General features: G+C 28.0%; 2 protein-coding genes across 2 annotated transcripts; one reads left to right on the top strand and one right to left on the bottom strand.

Moving 5' to 3' along the window:
• Positions 1-14: 14 nt before the first annotated feature.
• On the bottom strand, positions 15-1698 carry LOC122715465 (ribosomal RNA-processing protein 8). The gene is made up of 4 exons (XM_043937685.1): positions 1688-1698; positions 646-973; positions 321-557; positions 15-239 (listed from the first exon to the last, which is right to left on the bottom strand). The coding sequence occupies exons 1-4, from the start codon at positions 1692-1694 to the stop codon at positions 29-31; spliced, it is 783 nt and encodes a 260-aa protein (XP_043793620.1). The 5' UTR covers positions 1695-1698; the 3' UTR covers positions 15-28.
• A 1399-nt stretch (positions 1699-3097) lies between these two features.
• On the top strand, positions 3098-15069 carry LOC122715477. The gene is made up of 7 exons (XM_043937703.1): positions 3098-3209; positions 3635-3801; positions 4262-4484; positions 6147-6529; positions 11138-11227; positions 14462-14527; positions 14839-15069. Exons 1-7 carry the CDS (start codon positions 3098-3100, stop codon positions 15067-15069), a joined length of 1272 nt encoding a protein of 423 aa, XP_043793638.1.
• The last annotated feature ends 897 nt before the right edge of the window (positions 15070-15966 follow it).

Below are 15966 nucleotides of genomic sequence, written 5' to 3'. Positions count from 1 at the left end.
ATTACAATGTTAAATTATTACTTAATTTCTAACGTTTTTTATATAAACATGGTTTTAAAGTTATAAGAGGTAACTTATTTTTATTACTAATGTCTCTTTCTTTTTTAAAATCTAAAAAATAAAATAAGTTATGAGACAAATCTTTCCAAGTATTTTTGAAACCATAACTATTTATTACTTTTATAAAATCTTCTATATGTTCAAATCGACTTTCAACTTCAGCTATTTTTAAAATGCCACTGAAAATCATTTTTTTTTTATATATTTCCTTTATATTAAATATTAATATATTATTATTTTTTGTTTTTACTTATACTTACTCTTTTTTAAGAACTCTATTTGCTTCTATAATATAGTCTTTAAGATTGGTTCCCATCAGAGATAGGCAAAACACAACAACATTTACTCCACTTGTTAATAATGGGGTATGTGCTATATCACAAGCAGTTACATTTTTATTGAGAGAAATAAAATCAAAAGAATGTACTTTATGAGGAACTGTAGCAGCAAGTCTTGCTTCTCCACATCCAAAATCAGCAATTATATATTGCTTTGGTCTATAACATCATTAATATATATTTATGGATTAATATAACAATTAAAAATTAATTTATAATTATAACAATATGTACTGTATATACTAACATTTTTTTTATCGAAGATATTATAACATCAAGGGGATTTAAAGGCCATTGTTCGATTTGCTGTTTATATCCTTCATGATATGCCTTAAATGCATCAGGATCATTTTTGAAATATTTTTTAGATTCTGAACTTTCATTATTATAAAGTGTTTCATTCAAATATCTGAATCTAGAAGCTCTTAATTTAGCCATCATTCTATCTCTTAAAGATTGTGGTTTTTCATTCACTTTTCTTTTTTTTCGTTCTTCTTGTTCATTATCTTTAGAAAATAATTTTTCTAAATTATGTTGCTTAGGAGATATTTCAGAATTATTTTTTTTTGAAGAATCTGAAAATTTATTCTTATTTTGTTTTACTTTCTTTTTTAATATTGAACTTAAGTTTATTATTTTATTATTTAGTTTTTGTTTTCTTTTTTGTTTTTTTCTTAATATCAAATTCAGTTTTGTTAATTTGTTATTTAGTTGTTTTTTTTGTAACATTGAATTTAATTTTGCTGGTTTGTTATTTCGCTGTTTCATTTCAGATTCTGTATGTTTAGATTTTGTCTTTTTTATAAATTTATTATTATTATTAATCTTATTTTCAATTTGGTCAGAAATTTTATTTTTTTCCTCAAGATTTTTTTGATTTTGTTTTTTATCATTAACTTGCTGTTTTTTTTTAACTTTTTTGATTAATTTACTTTTTCTTTTATTTTTAGTATCTATTACTTTTATTATGTCAGAACTTAAAAAATTAATAGAATTATGATTTTCATTATTCTTATATATTTGTTTGACTTTTTTAGACAATTTATTTTTTGTAGATTTATTTTTAAATTTTAAATTTTTATTTTTAACAATTGTGAGTTTATGTTTATCTTCATCATCTGTTAATTTTTTTTTCTATAATATATATATATATATATATTTATATATAATGAATATAATTTGATAAATTGGACAAATTTTATATATATATGATAAATAGTTTTGTTTAGTACAAAGCTTATTAAAATAACTTTACATATATGTATATCATATAACCTATTATTACTTACCTGACATTTCTTTTTTTCACTAATACTTTTATCGGTTTTCTTTACATTAGATATATTTTTTTTCATTTTTTAAATTATTTTATATAATCTTTTTTTATATCTAATTATAAATATTAAAAAGAATATTCTCTATTTTTCACTTTTTGTGGTGTGTGCATTCATATATATGACTGTCATTATTAAATTTTAAACAAATGAATGTTTTATATTAATTTTATATATGGAAGCAGTTTTTTTTATACAATTTTATACTACTATTATTATACAACAAAAAATTTAGATATATAAATTTATAAATATGATATAATTCCTCTCTTTTCTAGTATTATTAAAACAAATTAAAGAAATTAAAAGAAATTTGATTAGATAAATAGATAATTAATATAATAAATACTAAAATTTATATATATTAGATATGGTTATATAAGCATATGATTATTTACATATATACTTATATATACGATATGAGACAATAAATGAAACAAAATCTCAAAATTTGAATATGTATGTAATGCATGCATTAAATGTTCAATAGATTCATAATAGATGGCGTTTATTATAGTAATTGATAAGTGCTGCCACATAGTATAAATAAAAAATATGAAATTAACTTATTATTTTATTTCATTTTATTTTATATATAATAATTATATATAATATTATTTTATAATAAAATTTAATATATAAGATATATATATTATGTATAAATTATTATTGCATATAAATCATTAATAATTAATATATTATTTACTTACTTCTAAAATTCTTTCTAATCAAGATCGTTTTTACATTATTATTTATATTAATATTTATATTCTATTATTTTAAATATTATATTTATTCTTTAATCATTTATGAAAATATTTTCAATTTTTTTATTATCTTTTTTATTGTCTTTTTTATGAAATAATATATATATATATATATATTATTTCATACGCTTTTTATAAATAAATATTATAATTAATATTAGAATATTAGAATAATAATAATAAAATTAAAATTTATTAAATTTATAATAACACAAATATAAAAATATAAAATTTTATGAATTTTAAAATATATAGGATATAAATTTTAAAACATAGGTTATAATTTAAAAAATTGTAAATTATTTATTACACTAAATATTCTTTTTTTGCTATTTTTATATTTAATTATATATTTTATTTATTTTTATTTAATTAGATATTTTTGAATTTTTTTGTAATTTAATTTTTTCTAACAATTTTTCCCTTATAAAAAATTTGTTAGAGATATAATGCAGTTTGAATTGAGTCACACAACAAAACGTATGAAATAATTTATATTTATCCGTTTGACGCGTACTGCAAAGTAATATAATTAACTATAATAATATCTCATGAAGCTTCTCGCATGCTTTTCAAATAAATTGAAATTGTCCCAAAAATGTCAGTATATTCTACGGATTCGCTAGAGAATATTAACGAAATTTCACCAAGGAATAAGAATATTTTACATAAAAACATTATTGGATCTAACCTAGTGCCAACCAAAACATTGATTTTTGATTTATTCCTTAAGCCGTCACTTTCACCAAAATCTATTGCTCCATCATTATCTCAGAAAGAAGACAAGAGTAATAAAATATATATATCTATAATACTTCAACATTATATTAAATAATCAATTCAATTTAAATTTCTAACGTTTTATTAATTTCATCATTTGATTTATCTTATCTATCACTTAAGAATTAATCAATCATGATAAAATTATTGATCAATGTTAATATAAAATTTTGATGTTATAAATAGATTACATATTATTGTATTCAGATGTTTAAAGATGATAATAATAATTCCTTTTTATATTTTTTTTATAAATTCACGAAGAAACATTTATGAAAAGTTGAGACGGTGAATCATCGATCCATTCGAGGAGACTGACATTTGTCCTGTTTCTTTCTTACTGAAAACGTTTCAGATACCGGATCTAATGAAACCACGCCGAGTACCGACAAAGACACGAGGACAGTCGGCAGCAAGAATGCGATAATTGTGAACAGAAGACCCGTCGACGCGTCCAAGCGACGACATCCGACGTCTTTGGAGAACGGAAAACGAGACGTCGTGGATCGTCTTAAGAGAAACGTAAGATCACGAGCATGATGAGAAACGTTTCGATTCAGGAGTTTCAAAAGAGATATTAAAGTGACATTTTAATTATTTTCTAAATTGTGAATAATGCAAACATGAATTTAATTCTATATTATTTTATTATTTTTGATTTGATTTATTATTGGATTAATTCAATTTTTTAATCATAATCAGTTCAATTACACATCAAAAAAGTTTAATTTCAAATTTTCAATCGTTGGAATATATATTATAAATATTATAATCTGTTAAAAATAAATAATTCTATATTCCAATTTAAATTTCTTACATTTTATTGAGAATTTCGATAACAAATTCGTATTAAAATTATTATTAAATTATTTTCTACAATGCTGCATAATTTAACATTTCAAATTATAAATTATTATTATTACATTAAAATTATTACGAATTATTATGAATATTTTAAATCAAACTTATTTTTATTTTTTAGGATAAAAATGGTTCAAATCGAGAGGAGAATGACGTCGTTAAGAAAATCGATACAAAATGTTCAAAACAGTTTTCAAAGGCCTCCCAAATGAAACAAAACTATAGTTCTAAAGATAGTTCGATATCTATGAAACCGAATAAAAAGCTTGGAAATGTGCTCGCCCCGGTGGTTCAGCAGGCGAGGAAATCATGCTCCTATTTGGAGCTCTATCGTCGGAAATTCAGTTAGTTCGAAACGAGATAATGTTCTTCGTTCGTGACCAACGCGAGGGTTTGAAAGGGTGCGTTTACGCAAGGGTCACTCTAAATGCTACTGGAACCATGCAATTTTCCTCCGGAGGACGTTTACTTTGATCGTGATTAGATGTCTTTTCGACACTGGTGATATGTATATATATATATATATATATATATATCTGTAGAATTAGAACGTACGATGGACGTCTCAGTCCTTTCTTGTTTGTTGGTTTTGCCACAGTTCTGCTTTATTGTTATTTGGACATGCTGAATCTCTATTTAACTCGAAGCGATAAGACCGTGCGTTCCTGTTTTTCCTTAGAAAGAGAAATTGTATTTGGAAAGACGACTATTTTTAAAAGGTTAGGTACCGAGATATATGTATACAACACCCTGGAGATTAGGATTCGATATAATTTGATATCGATTTCGAAGTTTTCTTAACTCGAAGGTTTTTAAATACTTAGAAGTTCAAAAAGTTTGCTGATATTAACGATATTATATTTTCCAAATTGTAAGTTTACTTGCAACCTATTAAAGGTTTATTGTTATTAATGTAGAGATCATTAAATGTAAAAGTAATTAACGTGACAAGATTTTTTTTGTACGTATAGAATATTTAAATTCAATTCCCTAAAATTTATATAAAAATATTATTATTGGATATATTATAGATATATAAATATCAGGCGATAGCAAATAAAAAAGTTATTAACGAAGAAAGGAAAAAATAAAATAGATAAAAAAATACTGAGAAAGAAACAATTTAGATTAATTCTCACAAATGGAATTTTCAAATATAAATTTATTTTTTCGATCGAACTTTTTTATCCTTTTCTTTTTCGAAAAATATAACGATCCATCGAATCAATGTTGATTGAATGGCATTTTTTCTCCAATTTTAATTTTATTTTCTTCGAAATTTAAATATAGATTTAAATTCATTAATATCAGCTTTAAATTGCAGCTTTATCACTCACGTTTTAATTAAAGATTCTATTTTCAACATATATAATAAAATATTAAATATTTTCTTTAAAAGTTTTTCCTTCTTCTTTTACTGAAATTGTTTTTTTTTAGATTATTTTTAATTATTTTTTAAACAATAGTTAAATTCTGCTTTACTCCTTTAATATAATCAATTCTCTTTAAAAATTAACTCGCTTTCATTCGAATGTGTTATTTTCTACATATAAATTTTACATTTAAATACTATTTCTTCGTTGTTTTTAAATATGGTTTTAAAAATGTAGTTATAGAATAAAGATTTCACAGATTTCCGTTTAAATTAATCAATCTAATTTTCATTATTATTTATATTATTTCTTTATTTCGCTTTAGATAATTAAATTTTAATTTTATAAATACATATATCAAATTTTCATGCATTCAAATATTTTTGAATATATTTAAATCATGTATTTACATTTCTATTCTACAGTGAAGTTAATTTGACTGATGTATTGCGTATAATAAGTATCAAAGTAATTAAAGTTTTATTATAATATACTTAAAAATTGAAAATTCTTCTTGCCACAAAGAATATCTTTCTTTCAAATCTTCCTTCAATCTTCCTTGCTTTAATTTCAAAGCGACACATTAAAGAACGATCCGGCTAAGATGCATCTTCAGTTTCTCGTTGTTCGCAGGTGGACCACAATACAGCGTTCGATCCCCGGAGGGTTCCACCTTGTCGGTTTGCGGGGACAGCGAACGAGAGGAGCTCAGTGACAACGATATACGTACGTTGTCTACCCCAAGGGACGATCAAAGCGAGTTGAGTTTTTATAGGCGTATAATCGAGGGATCTATCAATCCTCTGGCCTCTGAAAACCGATCGTCTAAAATTGTGGATCAATCAACGTTTCAAGATATCTCCCCCGATTCGAACACAGTTAAGCAGAACACGCCTGACGATAAATCGAAGAAGAATCTTGGTTACAAGCCATATACCATAGAAGAATACAGGGCTTTGTCGATACCGAAACTCGATCGATCTCTTGGGCCCGATAAAGTTGAGATGCAAGCCAAGGTAAGTGTGTTTCGTTTGTTCCCTTCCGGTACATTTCTTTGACCGTACTTAATTGAGCTGGGATTTATTTGTTTCGAGATCGGAGATAAAACAAGCTTGGCGTTAGATTGCCGTTAACATCGTTCGAATTTGTGATTTTTATTATATATATATATGGTTTTTTATGATTTTCTAAATCTGCATCAGACTTTTTAATTGAGAATAGGATATTCAATACTTTTTATTTAAAAAGATGTTGGATTTTCATTATACATATTAAAGGTGCGATAAATACAGAATTTTTGAAATAATTAAACATGTAATAGAAGATTACAGATTATTCTGCGATTTCTCAACTTGATTGAATTAATTTATAATTTTTCTTTTATATCTCAACATTAGAAGATATAACATTCATAGCATAGAGTATTTTGAGAATTTCGAAGTATATAATTACGTTTTTTAAATAAATTTTATTTTCGATCGATTGTACATGATATTTTCTGCAAACGTTTTTTTTTAATGTGTATTTTAATATTCATAAATCGCATTTTTTATGATTCATGGATGAGCGCGGCTATTCGGGTTAAAGTCGAGTTAGCAGAAGTTCGAACATAGACATCTCGCAATCTCGTTTCCTTGTCCCATCGGAAGTTAACCTGCCAGAGTCGAGAAAGCGAAGTAGAAGAAACTTCGCTTCCGCCGACCCATCACAGTTTACAATTTCATGGAAGACCTAAAGCGAGTTAGCTTGTCGCCCGTCTTCGTAACTTCAATCTAATAAACATGCGTCCGTTTTCTCGCAGCTATCTTATCATTTGATACCTTCTATTTTCTTCGTACGAGTCCTATCAAATTTGTACATCGAACGATACGCGAAGAATTTCAAGGATTCTCTACTCAATGTGATCAAGCGTAAAGTTGAATTTATTATTGATAATATAATTTAATATAAACAAAAGAAAATAGGATAAATTCTATAAATTGATATACTGTTTCATAATTCATACTCATACAAAGTCAATAAATATTTACGAAAAGATATCAATGATTTTTTAATATATTGTAATAAAATTATCACATTAAACTGTGAAGATTTTATTTGGTGATCGTTGTTTATTATTTAACTAAATCATAAAATCAGAAATTAAATAAATTTTTGTTTGACGTCAATTAATTTATGTTAATTCTAAGTTTTCTTTCATTTCAAATCAAAATTAAATAAAAACTTATTTAACTATTAGTTGATTTAATAATTTGTATTATTTGGATATAGTTTTCTTAATCCAGATGAGAAAACCAATCATCAATTATTTGCAGCAATAATCTGATTAAAACTAATCTAACCTAATTTAAAGTTTTTATTAATAAAACTTTCTAATGAACAATGATTACCAAGTAAAATCTTCACAACATTATTCAGATTAATGACAATATATTAAAAAATCATCAAGATCAGAGAATAATATTTTTTTATAAATAATTATCTTAAAGCCAAATAAATTAACATCATTTTAAAAAAAAATTCCGTTTACCAACTCATGATTAGAATTGCACGTTCTAATATTTTTTGTATTATATTTTTTACATTAATTCAATATCGTATTAGTGGAATAAAAATTTTATTTTCAAACTCAACGAAGATAGATATTTCAGTACTTATACGTGACACATAAGATGGCGTCGCAATAGCGGATGCTTTGAAAAAATCGAGAGCAATGCTGTTCCTTCGAGACAGCATTCTGGTAGACGTGCCAGTGTAACTTCGACAGTCGCGCGACGCCAGGCGCACAACGAGGAAATAGTTGTCGCCGTTGGTACTCGAAGACACAGTAAATTCCAGAAGTCTTTGAGCTAAATACCTGTTCCAGAGCTGGCGGGCCGGCCTGTAAATTTTTCAGAATTCCTAATATTACGAGTTGGACCTTGGAAGAAGAAAGAGAGGGGAGGAAGAAATTAGTATGATTGTCCACGGATTCACACGGATAGTCTTCTAGATATGTATTCACATTACTTTTCGCTTTTAAGGAGAAAGAATTCTATTTATTTTGAGCAAAAATCATTATTACTTTAACAGATTGAAAATTAAAATTTTATATTATGTTTTAGCAACAATTTTTTACCAATTTTTATTTTGATATCTCTCAATTGAAAACAAATGATGAGACTGCAAATTAAATAGAAAATATTTGTACACTATTTTAAAAGAAAATTCACTTACTAAAATTTTTATTCAAATGAAAGTTTGTATGTAGAATATTCATATGAGCTTTCTTTTTCTAGCTGAATATTATTTAAAAAATCAATGCTTAAAGTTTCAATATGTTTTCGTTTTAATATACTTACTCTATAATGTAAATAAGATATAATATTTAGAAAATTTTAAATCGCAAAATGTTCAAATTTTAATTTAATATGAAAGAAAATTTATATATATTTATTTATATTCTTTTGAATCAAATTTATTATATTGTATTTTCTTCTTTGCGCATAGAGGTATGATAATATTAGTTCTTAAAATTATATCATTAGTGACGATAAATAAGATTTCATTAATAATTATGTATAGCAAATATAGAATGAAACATAGTTTAAAAGCTATATAACATCGAATCGATAAAATTATAATACGTATCAGTAAAGTATTACATCTGTGCAATTCCGTTTAAACTGGAATACAATTTTGGGAGATATATCTTGGAATATTTAGTGGGTCGAGGATGATTTTAGTCTAAAGTTGTACGAAGTGATTCGAACTTAGTACAATTTCAAGCGAACAAACTGATGAATAATACTCTGAAAGAGAACAGTTGAAGAGAACTTCCCTCCTATTGATTTAGAAGATTGATCATCCAATACATCTACTACGTCAAATTCAATCTTTGATGTTCCTTTCATATATATATATATATATATTATCTACCAATATTTTAAATGAAAAACAATGAAAGATTCAAACGAGAAGAATTCGTAATTGCATCAAATATTTCAATTAATTTTTCATTTAATTTGATTTAATTTGATTTCATTTAATATTTACTGAAGAGTTACTCACATTAAATCATGTGAATGATACGTAACGTAATATGGGAAGAAGGTGCACTGTACCGTGATAGTGCAGAGAAAGAACTTTCAAGCCGCAACTTGTTCCCGAGGAAAAATATGGACTTTATCCAAGACTTTTTCTTACAACCGCACATTTGTCGTACATTCTTTTGCTATTATCCAGGATTACCGAGTAAGTTGGATACCAGTGTAGATAAGTACACCGATATACGGGAATAAATTTGTTACCGTTGGACGCGCCGTCAAGGACAGTTTAAATGAAACGCCAGAGGAGGGCAGCGGAGTGGAACAAGGGGACAGCAGAGGTACACCATAATGCCTATAATTACACAGACTCCGGAGAGATTGTATTAATATTGCCCGCGGTTTAACTTAACGTGATATGAATTACACCGATGTGCATTAACGTTGTGGTTTCACGATTAAATGACGTGACGCGTCAAACAAGAAAACGAAAAAAAAAAAAAAAATAAATAAAGAGAAAGAGACAATAATACAATAGAATAGCGTGAAGTAATCAAAGGATGAATAAAAAAGATAGAAAAATTTGATTTTGCATCTTCTAATGAATTTCATCACTGAAATTATCGTTAAATTAAATCTCTTGTTAAATTATTATAAATAAAATATCTAATATCTCTAATATCTCTAATATCTAATATAATAAATTAAATATCTTGTTAAATATATGCGTCTCTCTTAAAATGAACACGAGACAGTTTTGTTCTTCTGACAAGATAAGAAGTACAAGTTAACCATTGACGCTACGGGATAAGTAGTATAAGTCAACTATTGGGATAAGTAGTATAAGTCAACTATTGGGATAAAATATCCAATATGAATAATACGTTTAATAAAAGTTTATTAGATTTTAATCGTTACTACTTAAACTGTTCGAATTTTGTGACACAAACGCTTGAAATATTTATACATTTTCAAGTTTAAAAAACAAATAACAATTTGTTGACTGATTTTACTATTCAAAACATAGACCAGTATACATCTATTCTGAATCTTCTGTCAGATACAATTTCCTTTCTTCCTTTTCCCGTCCTTTTGTTCTTTCTTTCTATTACCACCTTCCCCCTCACCCATCCTCGCTATCCTTTCCCTTTGCACCGTCCTCCTCTTTCGACAAGCATTTGCATAATCTACTTTACTCGCTGGATTCGGTCGGGGGTGAGTCGGCACTCGACGATTTTCGGTGTAGCTCGATCGATCGATCTTACTGCACTTTTAACGGGCAAACCCACACCGAATATCCTCACCGTTGGTTGTCGGTAAAAAGGGACAGGCAGATGGAAAAGGGAGGAAGAGGGAGAGAAATAAGGGGTCTCGATATAGTAGTGGATAGGTGCTGTGTTGTCACACGTGTTTCAGACGGATGTGTAGGTTGTACATATACGTGCTCGCGTTACCGGAAACTTGGAGAGGGATGGCGAGGGAGGTCGTAGGGCTTTCGTAAAAAGTAAATAAAGCCCCCGGCGCCCGAACCTCCCGGTCTGTTTAGTTTGAAAGTTTCATCGAAGCGATGGCAGCTTCAGGGATTGTTTGTTGTTGCAGAGAGAGTGGCTGATGCGGCGAAGGTCATATGGGAACTCAGTTAGCGCGCGTAATCGCCAACGGATATTGCTGCAAACGCACAGGCTTAAGGTATGTGTCATCCGCACGCGTTTAATAAACTTTTTGTCCGAGGTTTGTTTATTGGAAAAGAAATAATTTGTAAGGAAATAATAATGATAGTTTTCTTTTTTAAATAATTTGGATACGTATATAATTTGGAAAAAGATATTTTTGGATCAATAAAAAAAAAAAATTATCAATACAGCGTATTGAAGAAATCTGTCATTAAATGTGCTTTTGATAATTGAATTTATTTCTTAGTTTTTTTAATATTATATTTAGATATTAGTTATATTGAAGAGTAGGAAGATATAAAAGATAATATGATAATTATTTAAAAAAGTGATTTTGAGTTAGTTTTAATCCTATACATATAATTCAGTTTTAACTTTTGATATATCCGCAAAAATATATTTAATGCCATGTGCAATTTTCAATTTTTTTTTATATTAATTGATTAGAATTAGAGTTAAGAATATGGAGAGTACAAGAGGAAGATACTTCCCTAATTATATATTATATTCATAATATAGAAATTATTTAAAAAATTATTTATAATTCAATGATTTTGAAATAAAAAAATTTAACTAACTCTTGCCTATACATACAATTGTTGCTCTTAATTTTTAAAATATTTGCAAAAATGAACTATATTGAATTTCATCTTTACATATGCAGTGGATATATTTGTATATTTTAACTTATTTCTTCATGAATTTTGATGGGCTTGAAATATCTCAACTCTAATCCATATTAAATATCAGAATTTCACGAAATTCACTCAATTCATACTCAATATCCGTCTAAAGAAAAGTTAGACATTCCATGGATTTTTCCAATCAACTAAATAAAATATAAAATGATTAAAGAACCGAAATTACGATGATTGAAGTTAAAATAATGATAGCAATATTAGGTTCGTATTTAATATTTATTGTTGCGACATCGTTTATTCTAATTTCAATCGTACAAGTAAATATATTTCATTTTCCGCGGATTCGAAAAATTATCTTTTAATTAGACAAATATCGCATTACAAGAAACATAATTTTCGTTTCATTAATTTTTATATTTGCTAACAATAGAAATAACAAGTTACGACAGAAATAATTTTACACGAAAATTTAAAAAAATTGTTGTAAATAGCGTTTTTATTTTTTACAATAACGTTTTATATTTCATTCGAAATTATTTAATTTGCAATAAATATAATATCCATTAAAAGGCGTGACAATTTTGCATTTCGGAACATTCACAAATAATCGTGAACAATAACTAATTTCATCGAAAAAGTTTCTCATTTGTATTTTACATGAAAATACATGAAAATGTTATCGGATCGTTAAAAACTCCCGGCAAAAATTTTAAAATTTTCGATGTCCATGCATTTACCAATTTGTAACAATTTCGCGAGATAGGGCAATTTTTCTCGAATTATACAATATTATATTTTCTTATACAAAAACTTATACAAAAAAAATTATCTCCGTTTTCAGGCACCGTTTTGATGCTTTAGTTATAAATCGAATCGGGAGGCGCGCTAGATTCTCGAATCAAAATCAAATATCCAAATATTGGAAAACCGTAATAACGCGAAAAAAAGGATAGTCGAAGCGTGGCAGGATGACGAATTAACATCGTCCACCATTTGCTCGCGTTACGCTCGATAGTTAATTGCCAATTAGAGGACGCAAAGAGGCATCGCGACGAAAACTGATTCGTTTTACTCTCGTTTAGCACGGAGGAAAGTCAAGTCTCGTAATGGTCCTCTGGAAGATTTATAAGCGAAATTAATTACGTACGTATCACTTTTGTGTTAACAATGGCCAGTGCCTCCTCTTTTTTTCTTTTTTTTTTTTCCCCTATTCCCCGTTTCATCTTCCCTCCCGGTTACGCGTTTCGTTTCCTATGTTCGTTACAGGATCGTTAACGTCGCGCAACTCATCGGGCTTTTAGATTTATTTTCGCCGCCAGGGGAGGGGGGTTGCGTTCCTCTTTGGAATACCACCAAATTGTGGCATCGACGTATCGTGACCGTTTAATATATCGTTCCTTATTGCTCATTTAATCGATCAATTAATAAAAAAATTAATAATTACAATTTAATAAATTAATAATTACAAAGATATTGCACAAATCCAGAATATATGTATATACATATATCATCGTCATTCTCGTCGAAGGAGATTAAATTTTCCTTAATGATAACCGAGAGAAACTATAATCTATATATATATATATATATATATATATATCTATAAACTATAATCACACATATGTGCAAACGTGTTTTGTTAATTACACATATACTGTTTTGTCTTTTGTTTATCTGTTTGGTATTGTTTATCTGCGATACGGTATGTAAAATTGGTAATTAGATCCGATCGTAAGACGATAGATAGATAGTGGGAAGAAGAAGAAAGGGAAGGGAAAAGGGCGAAGGGTTGGGATGCTGGCGGGCAAAGTGGAGAGGGGAAGATCCAAAGCTAAATCCAATTATATGCACAAAGCGAGGGCTGCAGGCCGCAGCTACCACAAGGACAGGGCGGGAATTGAGGATACGAAGGCGAGAGAAGGTAGAGAAATTCTCTACACGTGGATAAACCTACGTTACGTTTCTCTGGGAAGGGGAGCGGAGCCCCCGTGACTCGCCTACCGCTACCGGAATTAGATTTTGCTTACTTTCGCCCTTGCAGGAGTGGCCCCTGCACCCTTGCACCCTTCCCCTGCTTTTATCCACGCCTCTCTCGCTATTGATAATCGCGGCCTGAATTTCAACGAGTTACGCTCTTTATGCATGTTTGCTCGGAACATTCTTTCGTTCGTTTATGGGGAACCGGTCAGCGCGAAACAATTTGCAAAGGAATTTGGAAATGGTTTGCGACATTTCGCGACACTGATCCCCCTCGTTGCGATACTTCGAGGGAAACTATTTCAAAATAATTTCATGCTAAACTCCGTTCGTAAACGAGGAACGATGGAATTTTTAAGGAAATAATGGAGTATAATTCGGTATCGAAATAGTTTTGGAAACTGAAGTTTGTTATTTAATTTAGTCTTTCTATTCTCTAAGATTCTACGAGATATAATTATGATATATTTTATTGACGATGATCGATCGTTTAATTTGTAATCTAATTTTTAGTTCAATTATTAATTTTTTACTGCGTGCAAGAAAGTTTGTATTGAAGGTAGAAGAGTTCGATCAATTTTTAAATATCTTTTTTTGAACTTATTTTAAGTATTTTCGTTTTGTATCCACAGTTGAAGGATACTGTCGCTGAAAAATGCTTCCTGCCTCCTTTGAAGAATCGGGAGATCGATAAAAAGGTAAATCAAGAGACTTTATTCTTTTACGAACACTCAACAATGATCTTTTTTCTGATATCTCTTTGCATTGATTGCTCGAAAAAGAGATTCTTCCTTAGATACTTTCGACTGTCTTACTATTTTTTATTAGTATGATCTGCAAGATCGATAAAATCGTTGTATCTCAAACTAAAATCATCACAAACATTTAAAAGAAAATAAAAAATCTCGATGATTTCATGTTTGTAAAAATTTCAAATATTACTTGTACAATTTACTTCTTTATAATATGTTATCGATTCTTTTATTTACAATAGTTTTTGTTATTATAGATTCAAGATTATTCGATACCTTTAACGATATTTGAGGATGAGGAAATTAACCTGAAGAATAGCGATACGAATAGCGATAGATATTCAAAGAAAAGTCGCGATGCTTGCAAAGTATCATTGTCAAGAAAATCTAAGAAATTCGAACGAATACCGAGTTTCTGTTCCTCGTTAAATTCTCACGACATCGTTGAAGATTCATATTTGGAATCTTTGAGGCAATGTCGTTTTTAGGAAGGAAGATAGAGGGACAAGGTAGACCATGTCATAAATCAAACATTGTGCCTTTAAATATATAGCATCATGCATAATTTAATTTTTTGTTCAGAAAAATTGTGAGATATATTTATAATTGATTCTTAAATAAAGATTAAGGATTCGATGATTAAATAGACGTATGAAATAAAAGAATTCCATTATAAAAATTTCGTATTCTTTTTTACGTACTTTGAACAATTTGATGATATAAAAATAACTGCAATTAACTAAAATAATATTCTTCAAATTTTTCTTTTTTCGTATAAAAAATTTAGCAGCCATTCAAGTTTTTTTTTCAAATAAATAAACTCGTATTATTTCTACTTTTGTTTACGAAAATCAAAGAACCTATCTGTTATTAATTATTTCAATCAAGAATACATTTTCATCGACAAATATTTCGCAAAAAAAAAAAAAAAAAAGAGGTATTTAAAGGGATTGTCGAAGAATTAATATAAATCAATTTCCATTAACGCGTGCACTCGTTTCTTCATTCCTTTTCCACGTATTTCCGATTCTCTTCAATTTCTTATGTCTAAAGTCTTAAATTTCAATCATTTTCTCCTCCTTCTCTATCTTCTATTTCCAGCAAGTTCGAGACATTCCTAAATAAATTATAAACCCTAGAGATTAGCCGATCGATGAAATATTTAAACTTTAATTTCATCTAGGCGTCTTATTAATTATAAATGTTATTTCAGGGTCATAGTGGATTCTAACCACCAAGGCGACATTTATACATTCAGTCACGCATAACTATGTATACTTTTTCATTCATACCAGCAACTAGACTAGTATGATACACCAGGGAATGCGCGAACCAGTAAGCGAATTCAGAAATTATTCAACGGTTTTTGACGTCTCGAGTACATG

The sequence above is a fragment of the Apis laboriosa genome, unplaced genomic scaffold, assembly GCF_014066325.1.
Source record: "Apis laboriosa isolate Shangri-la unplaced genomic scaffold, ASM1406632v1 scaffold35_cov144, whole genome shotgun sequence".
Classification (NCBI taxonomy): Eukaryota; Metazoa; Arthropoda; class Insecta; order Hymenoptera; family Apidae; genus Apis; species Apis laboriosa.
The sequence above is the reverse complement of the archived record's forward strand: the minus strand, read 5'-3'. Positions and strand labels throughout refer to the sequence as shown.

Excerpts from the sequence above, each read along its gene's own strand:
- LOC122715465 (XM_043937685.1), bottom strand. Across the intron at positions 558-645 it reads ATATCTTCGATAAAAAAAAT|ACCAAAGCAATATATAATTG; the intron begins GTTAGTATATAC and ends ATGATGTTATAG. Across the intron at positions 240-320 it reads AATAGAGTTCTTAAAAAAGA|TGGCATTTTAAAAATAGCTG; the intron begins GTAAGTATAAGT and ends AATGATTTTCAG.
- LOC122715477 (XM_043937703.1), top strand. The coding sequence starts at position 3,098 with ATGTCAGTATATTCTACGGATTCGCTAGAGAATATTAACGAAATTTCA. Across the intron at positions 6,530-11,137 it reads AAGTTGAGATGCAAGCCAAG|AGAGAGTGGCTGATGCGGCG; the intron begins GTAAGTGTGTTT and ends TTGTTGTTGCAG. Across the intron at positions 14,528-14,838 it reads ATCGGGAGATCGATAAAAAG|ATTCAAGATTATTCGATACC; the intron begins GTAAATCAAGAG and ends TTGTTATTATAG.